A 21,767-nucleotide genomic window follows, 5' to 3' on the forward strand; every position below is an offset into this window, starting at 1 on the left:
CATTTGAGAATTCAAATATCTGAATTTTAGACACTTTTAGGTTAGTTAACTTTCCTAGTATTTAAATTTCCTTCTAGTAAAACAAGGAGGATAATATTTTCACTTCTTGGAAACATTGTAAGGATCCCTTTCTTCCCTGCCCAACTTAATAATACAAAATGTTCTGAGGGAAAAAATTGTAATTTGAAAAATATTCAAGCAGTTATTACTTGCTTATTCATTTTTTGTTTATACTCCAAATGCGTTTAAATTATTTAATCTAGTTGGAATATGGCCGACTACTTTCATTTTCATTACAGGTCTCAAATTCACTCCTTTTCCATTGTGTTTTTCTTGTTGCCAAACCACCTGAAGGCTGCCTCTCCATCATTTCAAACCCAACACTGAATCAGCCGCTCAGGAAGACTATGCTGCGTGCAAAACTTATAAACATACACGTAAAAACAGGACTCTGACTTAATGGACAGTTCCTTAGCTTTACTTTAATTTTCCTTTTATTTTTGTTGACAGTAAAATTTTCTGAAGAGTACAATCAAGATAGTGTATTGATAGAAATAACATTAATAGAAGCTTGGTCATAAATGATAATAGTCGTAATAAGGATCTTACCAAGGCATTCCACACAGAGAAATAACAGCACAATAAATAAAGAATTTCTCATTTGTCACACAACAAATAAAACAGAATTGCAATAACAAAAATGTGATTTTATAAATGTTCTTATACTAAAAATAAAAGCAAAAATGTGAGATCATGCACTGGAGACAAAAGCTAAAAGTATATAGTTATAGCAAAAAACATTGTAAAACATAAAAAGGTTCAAGTATTGTGAGAGGAGAGGGGAAGATTCAAATAGAATGGTTTCAGAACAATTATATTTACTACACTAGGAGGGACACTGACATAACTATCTTTGTCCATTAGTAATTTACTCTCTTAGAATACATACTGTTATCCATTTAAAGGACAGATTCCATTTCCTTGGAGCACATCTCATATTACAAGGATGGAATGTAATCCATTATTTACCTCAATTATAGGCAATAAGATTGTAGGAGAAATATTCTAAAGAACAGGCCAGTGAGATGCCCGGGAATAGTAGGGGCCTGGGAGTCAGGAAACATTGACTTTAGTCTTGTTTTCATCACTGTCTATGAAAAATTAATTTGAGATAGTCATCTCAAAAATTTACTTCAAGATACTTCCCAGTCCTGAAATAAAATTTCACTTCATGTTTCAATTTTGTAAGAGAGCAGTGAAAATAATAATAAAATAGCTTAACATTTATAATGGTTTTAATTTTTAAAAAGTATGAAAAATAAGTGGGATCACTTAATGGAACTAAAAATTATATAATGCTTTAGTGGGGTTGTTCATACAGCATAATAATTCTTCCCCAACATAACTAATCTAAGCAGTGCCTTTACACTTTATGGTTGAATAGTATATCAGCTGTGAACCGTTGCTACTTTCTACATGATTAGGAAAGACATGTCTGTCATGGGAGTAAAAAAATAAAATTTGTTTGTTAAATTACACATAAATATAAGGTACAAATGTATTTTTAAAATACAGATTAAAATAATCACACTTGCATTGTGTACATACGAAAATACAGTATTTAATATTCAATATACACAGACACATTTATGATAAATGCAACTATTTGGCAACGCCAGTTCTTCCAGGGTTTTTCCTGTCCCCTATTTCCATATATATGGAAACAACAATGCTTTGCTGCAATCTCCTAGCTCTGGCGGACGTCTTGCAGCAGTTTGTTGATCTCAGCCACTAGCTCGCTGGCATCCATGAGTTCGTGCTTCCCGTCACTGAGGTGGTTGAGCACATTGTCAAAATCATCCTCTTCGTAATTCTCAGGAATCTCCTCCATGGCGGGCAGCCACTTTGAAGAGGGCTGCACAATGGAGTGAGCTCCAAGTGGGGGCCCAGAGTTGGTGGTGGGATTTTGGAAATGCGTGCTGGCCGCCCAGGCCGCCACCCCGGGTGGGTACCCCCCAGTTTTGGCTGGTAAGGGCCCCTTTCGGCGCTCCAGCGAGTTGGACCGATCCACCTCGGTGCACTCGGAATAGGCGTCCAGGGAAGGGGGTAACAGGCGCTGGAACACGCTGCTCATTTCCGAGAGCAGAGAGGACGTGCTGGTGTCCCCAGTGTCCTCGTCGTGGGGGGAGTCCTTCCCAAAGGTGGAAAAACTCTTCTTCTTCTCAGCGGAGTCTGCAGGCTGGCTGTCATCGTCAAGACTCTGATGCGGATACTGCTGCTGGGGTTGCGTTGGGAATTCCTCCCCGGGAATGAACATGTTACTCCTGTAATCAGAGGGTGGCGAGGGCAGGGGTGGCATCCAGCACTGGTCAGAGTGTCCCAGGACCCTGCACTCCTCCGTACAAAGCCTCATAGCTGCACTCAAGGAAAACAATAGTGACTCGTTATTATACTGAGCATGGCTTAAAATAATGGAAAGAAGCTAATTCGACTTTCTAAAAAAAAAACAGAATGACACGGTTTTAAAGGATTACTGTGAGGCTCCCATTATTATATACATAAGACAGACTGTAATTATTAGCATGGCTTAAAATAATGGAAAGAAGCTAATTCGACTTTCTAAAAAAAAACAGAATGAGACGGTTTTAAAGGATTACTGTGAGGCTCCCATTATTATATACATAAGACAGACTGTAATTATGGCTTTAATCTAAATACTAGTTTTAAGGACCTCCATAAGTTATATCAGCTGCTGTATTTTTTTTTTTTTGTTTGTTTGTTTATTGTTAAGTAAAGGAGGGTTACCACTCATGTACTTCTCAGGAATACTTTGCTACTCAAATAATGAGATAATGGATTGATAACTTGTACATGATAATGACTGAAAAAGAGCTAAGGTGTGGGTGATGAAATAAATGCTGAACATAAATTCTAAAAGATAGGCTTATAAGGTGAAACCTATAACTTTAGAATGCTACCAGACAATCTTTGAGTAATACCTTTGTGTGACTTTCTCAATATTGAGGTCTATCTGACCTACTTTAGTTTTAAGAGAGGCATTGAGAATATAATAAACTATCAGGTAATTATACTTATTAATCTCCATTAAAAGCTTTATAAATTATTTACTGACTTGTTAACTTAAAATAGCAGTTAAAGTGTCCTTAACTATTGGACATCTGCAGTTAGCCTGTTAAGAAATCTTCTTTTAAAGATTCAAAATATATTCATATTCAAATACATGGAAATGTCATCAAAAGATGAAGAATATGAAAAATCCATTCTTTAGTTCTTGCAGATGCTCTGATGCCCTATTGGAATGTGAGTGGCTACACTCATAGAAAATAATAGATGATATCACAAAGGCAGAAAAAATAAAGAGGGAGAAAAATCTCTAAATTTGGCAAATACAATAGCTAAACTATATGATGAGCAGGAAATGAATGCGAAGATATAAAATACAGTCCACAAATCATCCATTTATTTCAGTGAGAACATGATCTCTTCAATATCATGATTTCATGGCAAACAAAAGAAGGCAGAAAACGCTAAGTAATTCTCTTCCATTGAAAAGAATATTGGATTGACATAAGCTATAACTATGATAGAGCTAATTTTGTACATCTTGCTACTCAAGAAAAATTTCTCTGCCTCCTATATTATTTATTGTTAAAAGGATGGCTCTTGAAGAATGCCTAATCTCTCATCAGGGGAAGCAATTTGTGTACTGTGTTTATTGGAGTGTCCCCACCACCACCTGGTGAAGTGTCGTCATAGAGTAGATATTCACACATATTTTTTCAATAAAAAGTAAAGAAGGTAACACAGACTTTCAGAAAAGGAGAAAAATGGTCATTGTCTGAAGGTGTGGAAATCACTGCTCTTCATGGCTTGATCCTTGAGATAATTCTGTTTTTAAGTCTTATCAAGAGGTACAATGATGGACCTCCATTCTTAACAAAAATGGGACTAATCTACAGAACACAAATGAGAGCAAGTATCGTGGGTGAGAAAAAAAGCTGGATTGTTAAGAAGGCTAGAATACAAAGGTAGGAGTGTGAAATGCAGAGAAAAGTGTGAACACCAATTCCATGTGAATCAAGGTGGAGTAAGAGAAAAAGGGTGAACATGGAGAATCACTGTGTAATTCTGCTATGAAGAAAGATTAAGTTTAAATAAGCAGATTTAAGAGCAAAAGCATGTTTAGATGTCCTGCCTTCATGCATTACTACCTGGAAATATTTACCATCTGTTGTTTTTCATCATTTAATGTGGACAAAACCAAAAGGAGTTGAAAGGAACTGGAATACCTTAATAGCAATGAGGTTTTCTCAGTGGCAAAGTAACTACTGTAGTGGTAATATTTTTTTCCTTAATTCCCTGGGTCTCTGAAAATGGAAATGAGACCTGTCTATATTGTGTTACTCACATCCTGCCAGAAGAAAGAACAGACCTGCTGACACCTCTTCATTGATTTTCTAGCCTTTAACTCTGGTTTTAGGCTTGGGAAGAACTTATTTGTTTGATTGATTGATTGATGGGCTTTGTTTTATTTTCATGTTTAATGACAAGGGGGAAGAAAGAAAAAATTACATAGGCTTCTAAGAATCCTGAACGTGACCAAGTTTTCTAGAGACCCGAATGTAATGAGCATATAACCAAAAGTACAATATGACAATTCAGTCTGGGGGATTAACACGATCTGAGAGTTCATGTTCAAAAATATTTTTGGCCATAGGATTTTTTTCAACAGTGAATGCTATTTACAACTTTATCACAATAAGTAATTGGAGCTTTAATTATAAAATAATAAATTAACTTAAAATGAAAAATAATAAGGAAAAAAGAAAAATTGATGAAGAAAGAGAGAAATGTGGCAAAAATAAAGATAGAGTAGTGGTGAAAAAGAGGGCATTTCTTGAAATTTCATTGATATTTTCAACCTTTTCCTTATGGACTCAACTGTTTGAAAACATTCTCAGTGTACATGTAGCTCAGTGCTGCAAATGTTCCATACCATATCCCAGGGATCAGGGAAGCCAGGACTTGTTAGCAAATGGTGCAAGTGACTAATTTCTGTTGCTCCTTGAATGCTCTGCCAGGTGGTTATGTTTCCTCTGGGGAGCAGGGAAATGTGGAAGCAGAGGACTCTTCTTTCCCACTATATGAGTATAAATTTCGTCATTGGACTATACTTTCTGGGTGAGGCAGGAAGCCTAGATTCTATTCAGTCATAAGTCATTGGGTGGTCAATCAGTTATCTATTAAGAGCCTGCCAAAGGTGAAGTGCTGTATTAGCATCTTGCCCTCAAAAGGTGCTCAAGAACTTGACCTAGTTCTGGGTCAAGTGTAGCAAATGAGGTCATACCAGCCAAGAAAGAAAGTCCAGAACAGAGCTAGGATACCTTCCATGAGAACAAAGAGAACGTCGAATTAAAAAGGAATGTTTGAAGTAAGTAATCACAGACGACAGACTGATGAAAAATGAAATGGACTAAATCAAGCAGAAGGAATATCACAAGAAACAAAATCAAAAGCTTTTATAAATCATCCCAGTACCACTAATACATCAGGAAAATGGAGATTTTGCAGGCATATGCTTAGAGTTATAGTTCAGAGTTGAATGAGGAATGAGTAAGAAAGAAAGTATGTTGACAAACATGAGCTAACAGACAAAAATGTGTGCTAATTTTGCTGCTCAGAATGCAGGATATTTGTGTGGGAATTAATAGAATGAATGGCCAGAAATGACCCTGTTGGCAGGCAATGGAAAATAACATAATCTATATTTGTTCACAGACTAATGCAAAAAAACAGTTGGAATAAGATACTTAAGTCCTAAAAATATACATGTTTAGAAAATTGTGCTGATCTCTGTTAATGGCATTCATATGTATACTTACATTCTTCTCTACTTGGGCTATTTCCTGGGAATATAAATTTACAAAGCATAAGTTTTACACCTTAATGTGCCTGCAGAAGTGGCTGGAAAGAATAACAAACTGGAATGTGAGTAAAGTATCATCAGAATGATGCTCATAATTAAGGGACGGTTATCTCTGTATAGATACTTAATATGCACATTGGAATTTATACTGACCAAACATGAATATACTTTGTGGGCCATTGGTGATTTCCTGGAGCTCTATGCCTCCCCCCACTTGGATATAGGTAAAAATGTATCTACTATAATATCATCTGTTATAATACAATGTTATGCACCAGCAAAATAGCTCTCACACCACACACCTGGATGCTGTAATTGTGTAAATGTGGAACTGTTTTTTAAAGGATTGTCTATATGTTAAGTGGAGTTATTAATGATAATATAAATTTTTCTAATTTTGAAAAGAGATGTTATGTGATGGAGCTTAAAGTCACTCACTAAACTATACTCATTGTTATCTAGAGTTTATCTATTTCTACCTATTGTTTCTCCAATGTCTGCATTCCTTAAAATTTATTATTTTATTATTATTTAGTTCAAGTGCTAGATAACTTTCTTGCTATGAACATAGGTGGAGGTGGTAACACTGAATACATTGGAAAGAGTAAAAAAGGAGTCTTAATACTCATTGTTATCTAGAGCTTATCTATTTCTACCTATTGTTTCTCCAATGTCTGCATTCCTTAAAATTTATTATTTTATTATTATTTAGTTCAAGTGCTAGATAACTTTCTCGCTATGAACATAGGTGGAGGTGGTAACACTGAATACATTGGAAAGAGTAAAAAAGGAGTCTTAAATTTTTTAAATAGATTCATGATTAGCAATTATACAATTTCAGAATTAAAAAAGACTTTAGGTGTCATATAGTCCCATAAATGGCAAGGTGATCTACATAGAGACAGTTATTCTCCATTTAACTATGCTGATAAATTTAAATTTTAATTAATAAACTTCATACAACTTCAAAAATATAAAATATATAATATAGAGATAGAGATATTATGCCTATTACATTACTTTAATGTTTTAGGAAAAAAATGTAATTTACATTACATTAATTGTAATGTGTAATGTAAATAATGTAAATTATATTATTCAAAATTAGGGATCAATATTCAAAATTAGGGTTGTGTCAGTATCACAGAATCATAGAAATTCAGCCAGCTCCTTCATTACATGAGTAAGAATAATAAAACTGATTCACTTTGAGCAAGGTGTCTGAGACCATATATATCCCACTAGATTTTTAGATATTTCTCCTCAAATTGGTCTAGGGAGTATAGGAATTTAAAAAATAGTAAAACCCACTATGGAGAGCAATACAAATATCAGCTTTCATGTACATTGTAGCCCTTAATGTCACGCAAAGTCCTTTCTATATATCAGCATACTTCAAAAAGTTCCTGGAAAAACAGAATTACAAGATGATATGAATCATTCCATGAACTTTTTGAAGAACTCTCATATATTCACCCTGAGAGATCTATTACTGTAATAAAATAGCTAAATTAGCAACATGTAATTGTTACAAGGAGGCTAATAAGTCTTTAGAATATAGGAACAAGTAAACCACTCAATTTATTAAAAACCAAAAGCAAACAAAAAACCTATTACTTCATACTAGTATATTCCATAGATTAGTGTTTAAGAGTGTGGGGATTGATTCAAATCTCACCATGACCACATACAAACTGCCTAATTTGGGATACATTTTCTAACCTTTATAAACTTTAGTTTTCAAATGTAAAAAAAAGTTTGAACACTATCATCTCCCATACTAATTCCTATGTCAAAGCATTGGGAGAGGCGATGAGGGTACAGAACTCCACGTGGGCCTTAAGTACTCACCAGAGTGTTCACTTTACCAGAGAAAAGCCTGGGGCACAGTCGTGACTACTACTGCTATTTCTACTGCTGCTTCTGTGGCTACTGCCACCACTACCACTACCACTACCACTATAACTTATGTGAGCTAGAGTTCCTGTTTGCTGATGTCTCGAATTTTTGTGGCAGTTCAAGGCTCCCTCGTATTTATTTCTTAAACTCTTGGCTTATGTGTACTTAGAAAATAGATGTTCAGCAGAATTGAGATGAGTGTCACAGTATTGTTCTGCCTTTCTTTCATTTATCAAATGGCAGTCATTTGATCAAAATTCAGTGAAATTTAGAAGTATAGGTAGCCAAGGGAACACTTATTTGGGCCTAAGTGTTGATTTCACATCGCAGTCTTTAGTAACAGGGTCGCTACAGTGATGCAGTCATTACTTAGTCAGTTCAGAGAGTTTCTACTGCACAATTAGAGAAAAGGGACTCTAAAGAAAATGTGGTTCAAAATTTAATAGAATCTCCTCATCTAGCTCTGTACTTAAAAAAACCCCTCTTGGATCCATGTTTCTCTTCCACTGTAATATAGATGTAAAATGAAAGGTGGCGAAAAATATTCTGTGCTTACCACCTACAAAGATGCATTCTTTCTCCTATTTTTAGTGTTTGAAGTATACCATTTCTAGTGTATTTTAATCTCTGATTTTATGAGTTGGTTCCCATCACAGGAAATGCATCATCCAAATTACAGTCCAGTTCACCACTAGGCACCAAAACATACTGTCTGAGTAAAAACAACCACCCAGTAATTTTAAAAGAGTTGCTCAAGAGTGTTCTATGGCAGCACTGGATAGAGTAGGAAGACGAAGGAAGTGGTTTGGTTTTCTGTTCTCCTCTCCCCATACCTTCCTCCTTGTCCTATTAAGCTTTTATGCTTACTCTTTCCCCCCTCAACTGCTTAATGTGAATTTTAAGAGAATAGTTTTAAAGCGTTTCGGTTTCTGTTCATTGCTAATAGTGTGCCAGTTACAAATACTTCACTGCAAAGAATAAATAAAGAAGAAATATAAGCATGGGAGAATTTGTTCACTTTACTGGTGTGATAGTAGACCTGAAAATAAAGATTTGTCTACCACCACCCTCTTACCTGCTGGAATTCTTCCATCGGTAACCTTGTCCTATTAAGCTTTTATGCTTACTCTTTCCCCCCTCAACTGCTTAATGTGAATTTTAAGAGAATAGTTTTAAAGTGTTTCGGTTTCTGTTCATTGCTAATAGTGTGCCAGTTACAAATACTTCACTGCAAAGAATAAATAAAGAAGAAATATAAGCGTGGGAGAAATTGTTCACTTTACTGGTGTGATAGTAAACCTGAAAATAAAGATTTGTCTACCACCACCCTCTTACCTGCTGGAATTCTTCCATCGGTAAGAAATAGGTCACTGAATCCTTCGCCCAGTAGCCTGTCTATCGGAGAGTCTCGCCCCAAATCATAATCACTATCGCCTGCCTCACTGTCACCACGGCCACTGTCTTTCAGACTAAATTTGTCCATGTCTTGAAGGGCATATCTAGAAAGATAAATCAGGGAAAATGTTGTTTTTACACTTCAGCATGTATGTTATTTGGGACTTAATAGGCAACACAAGGATAATTCATACCTATAGCTCCTGGAATATTTGTTTCCTCGAAAACTTGGCCTTGGCTGATATTGTCCCTGGTGAAGCATTGAAAGAAGCTGGGAGACCTGCTGGAAACCAAATAGACAGAACTGATTCCTTGAACCAAACCCCCAAATACTCATAAGTTTCAATAGTTACTTGTTATTTCATAGTAAGTAATAGAACATCTTATCTACATTTTAAGCATTTGCATATACTGGACTGTGGCAGTCCTTGCAGCCATTGGTCAAATATAACTGAAATATACACTAGAGACATTTGGATGATCTAATACAACTGATTTTTTTCTTGAAGGAGGATTCTCTTTTAAATAACTGATTAATTTCCTTTATAGTTCAGATAAAGTCAAGTATAAAAATACATGAAAAATGCTATAAAATACAACATTGTAACACATGTAGTTAAAATAATGTCAGAAAATTTTCCCAAGTTGGACAAGTGTAACATGCACTGAGATGGGATCGTGGAGGCATAATATTTTTTATTTTTCAATAAAGACCATAACTATAAGAATAAAGCAAGTCCCTTTACTTTTTGGCTTCCTGGTGGCTTAATCTGGAAAGTAAAGGAGCTCTAATTAGATAGTCTCTGGGGAGCTTCACATTTATTTTTCAATATTGTACATATTTCATGCAAGAAAAACTGAAAACAGTATGGTGTGTATACTGCTACATATATACAATGTAACTTGTATCCTATTGTTAGTACTATTTATTAATATAAACATTTAATAGCTAATGCATGCATAACATCTGAAAATTAACAGCTGACACCATCAGTGAATTAATGCAGTTTATGATCTTACCTCAACAGCAGGAGTGGCGTGGGTGAGTTCTAATGAGAAATTCTCTGGCACGTGGTTAGATGAGATTGTCACCAAACTGTTGAGTGACTGGTGACTGTTGTGACTCTGCCGACTGCCCATTTGTCCTCTCTCTAAGGTAGGAGAGGAAGATGGAGATGATCTGTGATGAGATCTGATGGGCAGAGTGCCATTTATGGTAGGCACCAATGTGATGTCTCCTTTGTGAATCTGCCTGGATGGTCTTTTTGGGTGGTGCTGGTAAGTTGATTCTGCCACCCTGCAGTTGTAGGATCTAGTGTCTTTCTTTTCTCGGTTACACCTAGTTGCAAATAGCACCATAATAACCAACAACACTGCACAAATTGCTCCTAAGGAAATAATTATAATCATGGAGACATCCAAGGATGCCTGGCTTACTGAGGTAATTGCTGTACTTGTCACTGACTCCGCATATTCAAAGATCATGCACTTCAGAAGGACTTTGGTATGCAGCTGAGGATTGCCTTTGTCCTGGATGATAACTAAGAGCTCCCATTCTGTGTTGGGAACAGACTCCATGCTCAGATTCGTATGAATGTCACATGATCGTGGATCAATTACGAAGATATTCTCCTCATTACCTGCTACTATGGAGCAGCTGAGTTCAGCATTCACACCAGAGTCTCTGTCAATTGCCCTTATTCTTGTGACGTGAAAGCCACTTTCAGCCCCTTTGGGTATGGAGATTTCTGCGGTATTATTGCGCAGTGCAGGCCCTATAACAACAGGGACGTTGTCATTTTCATCAATGATGGTGAGTACAACTGTGGTATTGCTTACAAGTTGCTTCGGACTTCCTCCATCTCTTGCTTCAACCACAAAAGTGATCTGACTCACTTCTTCATGATCAAAGATTCTGAGGGCATAGATGGCTCCATTAGATGGGTCAATAGTTACATATGTAGTTATAGAACTTCCCAAGATAAAACTCTCCAAAATGGTATATGTCACTTGTCCATTTTCACCAAGATCAGGATCCGTAGCTGTAACAGTGGTGATATATGCCCCTGGCGAGTTATTCTCTGAGATTACAAATTCATATCGGCTTCTCTGGAAGTGGGGTGGATTGTCATTTATATCTTTAATTTGAACAGTGAAATGTTTTACTGTAGAGAGACTGGGTGTCCCCTTGTCTTCAGCGATTACAGTCAAACTATATTCAGATCTCTTTTCTCTATCCAACGTGGCATTAGTCAAGATTAAATAATTGTTTTCATAAGGCTTCTGAAGTTTAAAGTGACCATGTCCATGAAGTTTACAAACTATTTCTCCATTCAGTCCAGAATCCTTATCCTGAACCCTGACCAAAGCAACAAATGTATCAATAGGATCCCCTTCAAAAATATAAGATATTTCTTCTTTTCCAGGAGGCATGAAGTTTATGTTAATTTCAGGTTTATTGTCATTAACATCAACAACCTTAATTATAATTTTGCAATGAGCTGGGATTGAATTTGGACCCAAATCTTGAGCCTGAACATCAATCTCGTAGGATTTGGTGATTTCATAATCCACTTGCTTGAAAAGAGTCAAATGTCCTCTTTCCGAATCAATTTTAAAAGTCTCTATAATTTTGGGAGACACATGGCTGCTGAAGGAATATACAATTTTCCCATTAGCGCCCTCATCTGGATCAGTGGCATTCAGATCTAGGAGCAAAGTGCCAACGGGGGAGTTTTCTAAGAGTTGTATTATATAAGACTGCTGTTCAAAAGCAGGGCTGTTGTCATTGGAGTCCGAAATGCTTATTTTTAGTATGGATGAGCCAGACCTCTGAGGCACCCCCATGTCTGAAGCAGTAAGCTGAAGCTCATAGCTGGACTTCAGCTCCCGATCCAACTCTCTGACCACAATGAGGTCTGCATACTTGGCTCCATCAGTCCTCGTCTGAACCTCGATATTAAAAAAATCATTGGCAGAGAGGGAGTACGTGTGGAGGGAATTTTCCCCAACATCTGGATCAAATGCACTGTCCAGGGGGATTCGAGTCCCAACTGCTGCACTCTCAGATATCTCAATAGGTATGACAGATCTTGAAAACTGGGGAGAATTATCATTAATATCCAGCACTTCAACTTCAATATGGAAAAGCTGCAGATGCTCTGTGGGTAGAGTGATCACATCAAACTCTATGGAACAGTTCAAGTTTTTCTGGCATAGTTGTTCACGATCAATTGTAGCCCCTATGCTGATTTCCCCGTTATCCTCATTTACAAGTAGAGGAGAATTTCCCCTTTGCATGGCTCGAAAACGAACAGTAGAAGGATTAGGTAGTTTCAATAAAACATCAGCCACATCCTCTGACAGTCTTGCAATTACTGATCCAACCCTCTGTTCCTCATAAATCCTGTATTTCAGATTCTTGCCCAGTACATCGTGATTGAAAGATACCATCAGGAGTGCAAACACAAATCTAAAGTGCATTTTAGTATTCATTTGGTGCATCGGTCAGTTCATGAGCTTCCCCTCACAGAAAAACGTTAAAACAGCAAAGCAATTCCCTCAACTTCCTTTGGCAACTTAAAGCTAAGCTACATTTGGTACTTGAAACTTGAAAGCGTCTCTTAATAACACAGCACAGCAATTAACCGCTCGCGAACTTTTGTTTTATACACACCGTGTTACGGCTTCCAGATATCGTCGGCATGGAGTCCAATCCTTGCATTTGTTTGGCGGTTCGTCCTCCTTCCAGGCAGAAGAGTGTCACCTCCGCGTTTGCCCCCTTGTGTAGTCGGAATCCATCTATTGCAGGGCGCCGGTGGAGTCTGCAGCGGATCTTCCCGGAGCGATTCTTTCTCCCTTTCTCTAGTCGGCTGCAGACTAAACATCCGTGATTGCTGACTCCAGTCTCAAATCTGTACAACTTCGCTTCAACTCAGACAAAGCTCCTGCCCGGCGTGTGTTGAATCGCTTCCCGCCAATCAGCGTGCTCCCAAAGCAGAAGCCGATGGAGTCACCAAAGCGAGGAAGGGCGAGAGCGGAGGGTGGGAGAGGGGCAGGGACGGCGGAGGAGGAAGGCGGGCGCTGGGGGAGGAGATGCGGCCGTTCCTTTGCCGCCCCTCCTGCCGCCTCCCCACTCCCCCTCCTGCCTTCCGTCTAGTGCATTCGCTTTCTCCGAGCGTGCCACGACAAAGGGGAGACAAATTACAGAAGAAAAACTTTAAATCAACTTCTGGTCGCCTTTATTTATATGGCACTTTAAATTGTTCTTGTTTCCTTAATTGCCCTTTCTTCTGCCTCAAACATGTAATCATCTTGCTTTTCATAGTCCTTAAATGCTGGTTTAACTTAAAATACCTCTAAGCGCATTTTGTTGGTGGAGGAATTTAATAAAATTTGAAAACTTGCTTCTAATTATGCTTCTCAGACCGCCTCCTTCCCCTCTCCCTCTGTAAATACTTGGGTCTTTCTCCTTGTCTAAGCACAAGCAGATTTTTCTTGGGCTCTGTTTTAAAGAACACAACAAGGAAAGAGGCTCATTTGCTGTTTTCTTTCATCTTTGTTCTTTGAAGATAAGAAAAGGGCTATCTTGCACTCTTGATTTCTCTAAATTAGCAAGATTTAAAGGAACACCTCAGGATTTGGAACTAATTAACAATATAGTTCCATCTCCTATCACTCTTTTTCTTGAGTTTGGGCAAAATTGTCTAATATTTCTTTGTCCTGTACTTCAAAAACTCCTGTTTATCTTGGCTAAAAGACATTTCATGTTTTAGCATGTCAATTTCTACCTATCTATACATAGTGAGTCTTCACAAGGAGTACTGGGGGTGGGGGGGGGATTCAATAGTTTACAAGCCAGTTTTTATAATATATACATTATTTATGAAAACACTTTTCAAATATGTATTTCTAAAACCCAAAGCTTGTTTACATTGACAAATAAAATGCCTGAGCTGAAAATGGCATTTTGTGTGCATCAAAATGCTACAAAATATCATGGGAGGCTTGTGCTCTATCCAGGTCACAGAAACTGATATGGTATTCTTATTTGAAAATATGATTATTTATGATGTTCTTTCTGCTCTGCAATTCCTTTTAAGTTTATCATCATGGCTCCATTCTTACTGCTTTTTTTTTTTGTACCTTTTTCATTATTCCTCAGCTGTCTTCACCCACTTGCATGTTTGCTGTTTCACATAATCTCACTGTCACTTTCTTCCACTTATTTTCTCCCACTCTCTATTTTGCCCCCCAGAAACACATAAAAAAAAGTAATTTTCTGATTTTTCCACTTTGCTTATTCTCAGCAGAGCTCAGCTAAAGACACTAGGAAGGTTCTTTCCGAAAAAGAAAGCAGAGGAGTCTCAGCGTGAACTCTTCTTCTTTTTAGGCATTCAAAAGCATTTTATAAGCCATTGTCTTTTTTTCCCTCTCCTGAAACCAGTGCTGTGTGGCAAATTGTGCAGAATAGAAATGCCTGTAATGAATGTATTTAGTACTAGGTCACGCTGATGAACATTCTGCCCCCTTGAATAATACTGTTTCACAAGTTTGTAGCCCTTTCAAATTGTTGATTCCAAACCTGATAGGCAAACTAGGAAAACTATCACAAGCAACAGGGACTCTAGAATCCATAGCCATCTGGCCTAGATCTCTAACAATCTGAGCCAATAATTATATCAATTCAAGCTTTAGTGAACCCCTTCGCAAACACCAAAAGAGCAAAGAAAGGAATTAGTGACTATTCAAAGTCGGGGTGAGAATTCAAAGGTAATCTAATTCCATTAGTTCTAGGAGAGTTTTCTTTATGAATTAGATAAGTCCACCCCCCAAAATCCAGGAGCAATGGATTTGATTACCTGAACGTAAAGGACACTTTTTCCTAAAAAAATGTCCTTTTATTTCTGTCAGTGGGCTTGAACAGAATTATTGTGAAAAAGAGCTTCCAGTGTAACTTACTAAAATATTTAAAATAGGTTGTATAATAATATGTCATAAAGAATGTGTTTCTATGAGTAAGTCTTCAAGGAACTTGGAATTCTTTCATGGAAAATGGTTTTTTCACTTGTGATATCACCCTCACCAAATAGTTCCATTTTCAGCTTGCCAATCTTTCCCTGAGAAGTTAAATGTATCTATTTGAAAGTACTGTGCTTTTGACTTATCCTTAGTATACACTAATATGTTCTTCACATTTTATTTTTCAAAAGTACAGAGTTGAAAATAAATCTTTCTTTTATATTTTTGATTAGTTCAGCAATTTAAAATTTCCTCATTTGGTATCCCTGAAAAAGAAATACCAAAAAAACTATCACCTAAATTATTTAGTATTTGTGAAAGGGTTTGTATTAAGGGAGAAAACCTGATAAACTTCTATTAGTTGTCATCTAATTATGACCTGACTGAACTTTCTCCTTCTTCTGGAATTTTAAAAAGTCATGGAGAAGTGGTAAATCCTCTGAAACAACTTCTCAGATCACCAGTGAGGACAGTTGATTGAATACTCCATAAAGTCTGTTCCCTTTAATATGGCAGCCTTTGTTGACAAAGAAAGAAAATGGTTCCACCTCTTGAAGACTGTGGCATTGTGAGTTGATGTTATGCACAAAAGCAAAGTGCTCCTAAACTCCTGGAGGACAATCTTGGATACCTCTACCCTGTTGTGCATATTTTATCCAGAAAGTTCCTTTTCCACTTCAGCCTAATTCAGCTGAAAATTGCTAAAGCTAGAGAAAAGATACCAGCTGTCATTTGCAATACATCCTGTCACCTCTAATCACACTTTCATTATGCCATTTAATTTTATTACTTTTGTTTTAAGGAAAATTAAACTGTATAATTCTAAATCTTTAATGTTTTCCTTCCTATTGAAGAGGAAGGGAAACCTAGCACTCAACTGTAAAGCTCAAATGTCTCCTGTTACGTGAAGAATACTTTTGGTACTGGATATAAAGTTAAAGTCACTAGGATTTCTTACAAGCAAATTTTGATTTTCTTTAAAAAAATTATGTATTAATTTGTATTTTATTAGAGTGTCTGAAATGAACAAAAATAGGTAAGTTAATGAATATTCGCTTCCATCTCTCCATATCATCTTTCCCACCATCAAAAGAATAATATGAGTCTCACAGTCTTCTTGTAGATTGGCATAACATTACAATCTTTCCTCATAGCATTTGTTGTGAAGTGCCTTGTAGAAGAAACTCATGGTCCTGCTTGGCACCATATGGTTGTAACAAGCCTAAATAATTTACTGTGTATCCTGGGAAATTAGATGAGAGCAAAAGCTTTATCACACGATGGTTAGAAAGTTAAGAAATCTCAATACCCTAGAACTGCTTAAGATAAAGAGTTTGACTTTTATGAGCCCCCAAAATGCATGATTATAGGTACGAACGATTGAAAGCTGTGTAATCCTTGACAAATTATTTAACTTCTCTGAGTCTGTATAATCCTCTGTGAGGTGGGAATAATAATATCTTACTAAAAGAATTCTTGCAAGAATTTAATAGCCTTTCCAGAAAGGCTGGCCCAGAGTAGACACACAGTAAAGGTTATTTTCCTTAGCCTCTGTGTGTCTGTTTTCTTCCTAACATTCACTGAATGACAACAACAACAAAAAATATGGATCATATCAACAGTCCATGTTGCTTTTCAGACTTATGGTTTAGATGCTTATATAATTTTATGCTGGAAAGATGAAGTTCTCTCCATTTTGATTTATGAAGGTCACTGAGAAACATAATTGACAAAACCAGTAATATTGAAATATGATGGTCTTGAAAACTTGCTGCTTCACTAAAGAAAATTCCATAAGATCTACCAAGTATACCTAAGTATACCCCCAGAATTTAAGCCCTGGAAACATATCTAATAACACAACTAAAATAAGTCTGCCAAGTGCTTAATTATATTTTATATTTGGTAGGATATACATCTAGTATTTCCTTGTTCTCAAATCATTTGAGCTAAACAGTTGCATGTTTTAAATATCATGTCACACTATTGTAGGAAGGCAAAAGGATATAATTTGATGTCATATCTTGTCAATGCCAAGGATAAAATTTGTCAAATAAGACTTTTATTTAAAAAGTACTGTTAGGTTTCTTATCAATCATATTACATTTCTCTGTGTGGTTCTGCCTGTATTCCATTTATCAACCTATTCAAGAATATAATAATGAAAAATCACTAAACAATATGAACCCTTTATTGGAACAGATTTATCAACCTAAGATCAAGGGACGGGAAATGAGAATGGTTCCCAAACTATCCTAAAACTTGTAGAATAGAGATAGCTTAGGAGAATTCTGATCAAAAATGAATAGGCAAAGCGCCTATAGGATGGCCACACACCTGGATGCATAGTTGTGCAGGTGCCAGGAGGCGGTATAAACCATGTGCCAGGAAGAGTTGGAGCCCATGAAATACAGTGACAGGTGCTAGGTCAATTTTGTCTGAGTGGGCAATCAGTATTTTGGATATCCTGCCAAAGGTAGCATGCCAAGTTCCAGCAGGTGACTTAGAATCTGGCAAAAGGCAAACTACTGAGTCCAAGTGAGAGCCATGTAGGTGAGCCACTATTCATTTTATGACTTCAGGCCTTCCAAGCCAAGAGGGTTATGAAATTAGAGATTAAAATGTGGAGAACAACACATGCACCTAAAGATCCAGTGCTTTGAAATGGGCACACACTAGGATCCTCATCAAAATTTGAGACCAGATTGCAAAGTTAAACTAAATAGCAGAAAAGTTGATTTTAGGATTAATCATCTGAACTATTATAGAATCCCTTAAATTTCTTCTTATCAGGGCAGTATCTTGAAGCAAACACTAAGCCTACAAAGAGTGTTCCTATGGTTGCAGCTGAGAAAATTTGAGGGACTTTGGGGTGGGAGGGTAAGCCTTTAAGTGAGCTGAGTCTCAGCTCTTAGTTGAAAGCATTACTACTCAGTGTATGGTCCATAGACCAGTAGCATGGGCATTATTATCTGGAAGCATATTAGAAATGCAAAATCGCAAAACAGCACTCCAGACCTACTTAAACAGATTCTGCATTTCAATAAGATATTCAGGTGATCCCTATGCACATTAAAGTTTGAGACACATTGCTATGAAGAGGAATCTGTTGTCTGAACTGGTAAAAATTCTAACATGACGGTAATTAAATACTATGTACTGTGAGATTTTGCTCCTCCAGGGAATTTACAAACAATTGACATATGGAAAAGATTATCATAGAAAGGACCAGGGCTTAGACATTAATAATTCGAGGATATAAATAGAACTGATATAAGAAAACTTCTCTATTTAGTTAAGTTCAAAGAAAGAGAAGGGAAATTAAGTTTCCTTTTGGATCCAGCGTTTTATACCCGCTATCACAGTTCATCCACTTAGGCAGTAACAGTTTTCACTAGCAAAGGAAATACTTTTCAGAAAAAGAGACCTAATTTTTTTGAAGAGCTATTTTTGAAGGCTAAAATATCTCCAATGTCATTATATATATATATATATATATGCATTTTTGTACATATGTATGTGTTTAGGAATTTCTGGTTGAGTGTTTTGCATCTGTTAAGTACATATAAATCACAAGCTTGCTTTATGTTTTCCTTATGCCATCATTTCTTCATCATTTATCATTCCTTCATCCTGTGGGAAAGCAAATTTTGAGTACACTGTTCATTTATCCTTAACTACTTTCAGCTCAGGATTAAGAAATAAGTTGAAGTGTAACAAAAAGTTTCTTGCCAATGCCTTACTCTTTGGTGTTTATGTTAAAACTCATTTCATGTGCAATACTTCCGGATGCTCCTAATAAAAATCAAATTTATCCAATCATTTTTTTGTTCCAACTAGGAGTATTCCACTATTCACAGACTGGTACCTACATTTAAGGTAAAGTTTCTAAAAGTATAAAGGAAAGCTAATATGACTTCAAAATATGAGGGGTCTTTAAAAAGTTCATGAAAAGATTTATATTATCTTTTAATTCCACTTTTTCATGAACTTTTTGAAGTACCTTTGTATGAGCATCCACTTAAATAATGAAAATCAAGTGGAATTTTAGGATATGCTATATTAGATTAAAAGTTTTGAGCAGAAGTTTTAATATATAACATGTTAAGCTTAAATAAACAAAAATTGCATATTAGCATAAATTATATACAAAAAAATAATTTATTTTAGGATATGCTATATTAGATTAAAAGTTTTGAGCAGAAGTTTTAATATATAGCATGTTAAGCTTAAATAAACAAAAATTGCATATTAGCATAAATTATATACAAAAAAATAATTATTGGTAAATACAGTAGGTTACTTGCAACTTCAGGTTCCAGTTTCTTACTTAGAATTTGTGAGAAATTGTTCACTTCATGGTTATCATCCATCAGTCAACCACTTTCAACAAACAAGGAGCAATCTAGGATATTTGCAGCGCAGTTAAAAGCAGTGCTATCAAATGAGAGATACTTAATTCTACAAGGAAAGGAAAAATTTCAAAATATTCTTTCAAATAGCAATTTTCACAGAGAATAATTAAAAATTTATAAAATAAAAGAGATAAATGATTAATAGATTTAGAACATGTTTCAGATACCTAGCTATAAAGATGATCTCTGGAAATGCATTTACTTACCATTTATTTACCAACTCGCAAGGAAAATAAACAGTTTGCACATACTTTTTACATAATAGATGCCTGAATGTATATGAGTTATATAGAAAACATTTCAAGGGAACAAAACTGAGCAGAGTTGATAGACCTTCATTGAAAAATAATGCCTATTTTTTATAAGATACAAAGCAGGTTACCAATTGTGACAACATTGCACCTCCTTTATTATCATCTAGTGATTGTTTATTCTGAATTTGGATGTCATTCTAGTTATAATAAACTAATCAATTACAGCTTATATTCTCTATCCCAAGAAATGTAATCCCCCCAAAGGATTCTCATTGAAGTAGTAAAGCATTTTGGAAAATATCTGCCCCCAAAGGAATAAAGCATTTAAAAAATATCTATACCAAAGTGTAATTAAGAGGGCAAATTTGACAGTTTACATTTAGATTGTGTTACTCATAAAAAAATGCCATATCTAATAGCAACATTTCACCTAGTATTTAAAAGTGTCTTGATAAAAATAAAGGTAAAGGTTACTGAGCATTATATGCCAAGCATTTTACATGTATATTTCTTCATTTAATTCCTACTATAAATTTGCTAATGAAATGTTTATAATTGTTAGAAACATGTGTGATATAAGTACCTAGCCAAAAGTGTCAACAAGAAGGAATTTATTATTTCAAAGCACAAGATACACAGATAGAACATTTCCAACACTGAATAATTAAGCAGCTCAATAATGCCGTCATGAACCAGATTCCTCCCGTCTTACTGCTCTTTGATCTTCAATGCACTGGTTTGTCCTCTGCATGGGTGCATTCATGATCCCAAGAATGATGCTACAGTTCTAGAAAATATCTTTTCAGTCAGATGAATATAGAGTTACAAAAAAGACAGCATCTCCTAATAAATCTTCTTTCATCAAGAAATTAAATGTTTTCTAGGAGTCTCCTACTGATATCTTCTTAATGCTCATCAGTCAGAATTGTGTCACATGAACATTCTTTAACCAGTCTCTAGCAAAGAGAATGAATTGTCATGATCGGCCTAGACTGGAGTAGAGAAATAGCTCCTTCCCTTCACATAGGACAAAATGCTAAACTATTGGGATTCCACTTTAGCAAAGTGGAATGGAGAGTGGATGTTGAGTGGAGAATAAGTTATGTCTGCCACATTAATCCTAGAATGATTTTATGTATAAGGAAATTAATATTCATAAAGCTTAAATAAATTTTCACCCAGCTAACATACAGTAGATATAGAATTTGTATATCTGTGTCTGCCTCCATAATTTAGTTCTATATGGTAATAACTACTTGTTTCTTAGATATTAAATGAAAAAGCTGCCATCTGAAAAATTCTTTTCTTTTCCAAAACTGTGAAGCTATGGGGGAAAGAATATCAATACATTTTAAGGTGAATTGTCTTGTGGAAAAATATTGGAACATATGCAAAAAAAAAATCTTCAGTACTCTGTCCTTTGGTTGGTACCCTTGACAATAATCAGTGCCACAGTATTAATTAAATGATGCCTAGGAAGATTTGGGGGGCAATTGAGGAAATAAAGTAGAGGTGATAATTTTACTGGCTCTAAATACCCATGATCCTTTAGGTCAGACATTTTCATATAACATGTATTATTTCCCTAAAACTAGGCTCACCTAGAAAGAAACACAATTGAATAATCTGTAGATTAAAAGCTGGAAATAGAAAGTAGAAAACTGAGAAAAGAAGAGTAGACATTTGAATTCTTATTTATGTTATAATCGGAAATATTCCAAACTTTGAACAAAAGCCAACCAGGGGACTGACACAAAGGAAGAGTATAACATTACACAAGGGACACTGACCTGTGATCAAAGACACCCACTTTCCACTCAACAACCCTTTGATGTT

At 35.9% G+C, this 21,767-nt stretch overlaps 1 protein-coding gene across 2 annotated transcripts; it reads right to left on the bottom strand.

Moving 5' to 3' along the window:
- Window positions 1-456: 456 nt before the first annotated feature.
- On the bottom strand, window positions 457-13,161 carry PCDH18 (protocadherin 18). 2 transcript variants are annotated; one of them, XM_008593424.1, is made up of 4 exons: window positions 10,262-13,161; window positions 9,436-9,521; window positions 9,182-9,345; window positions 457-2,415 (listed from the first exon to the last, which is right to left on the bottom strand). In XM_008593424.1, exons 1-4 carry the CDS (start codon window positions 12,743-12,745, stop codon window positions 1,748-1,750), a joined length of 3,402 nt encoding a protein of 1,133 aa, XP_008591646.1. In that variant the 5' UTR covers window positions 12,746-13,161; the 3' UTR covers window positions 457-1,747. The 2 variants fall into 2 exon arrangements, with proteins under 2 accessions (XP_008591646.1, XP_008591645.1); XM_008593423.1 differs by having other exon boundaries at window positions 463-2,415; window positions 9,436-9,524.
- Window positions 13,162-21,767: the final 8,606 nt, after the last annotated feature.

Source organism: Galeopterus variegatus, unplaced genomic scaffold (assembly GCF_000696425.1).
Source record: "Galeopterus variegatus unplaced genomic scaffold, G_variegatus-3.0.2 Scaffold9123, whole genome shotgun sequence".
Lineage (NCBI taxonomy): Eukaryota > Metazoa > Chordata > Mammalia > Dermoptera > Cynocephalidae > Galeopterus > Galeopterus variegatus.

Bases quoted from the DNA above. Each gene is read 5' to 3' on its own strand.
- PCDH18 (XM_008593423.1), bottom strand. From the start codon at position 12,745: ATGCACCAAATGAATACTAAAATGCACTTTAGATTTGTGTTTGCACTC. The intron at 9,346-9,435 runs GTATGAATTATC...TTATCTTTCTAG, and splicing joins AAATATTCCAGGAGCTATAG to ATATGCCCTTCAAGACATGG. The intron at 2,416-9,181 runs GTAAGAGGGTGG...CCTTGAGTGCAG, and splicing joins CGATGGAAGAATTCCAGCAG to CTATGAGGCTTTGTACGGAG.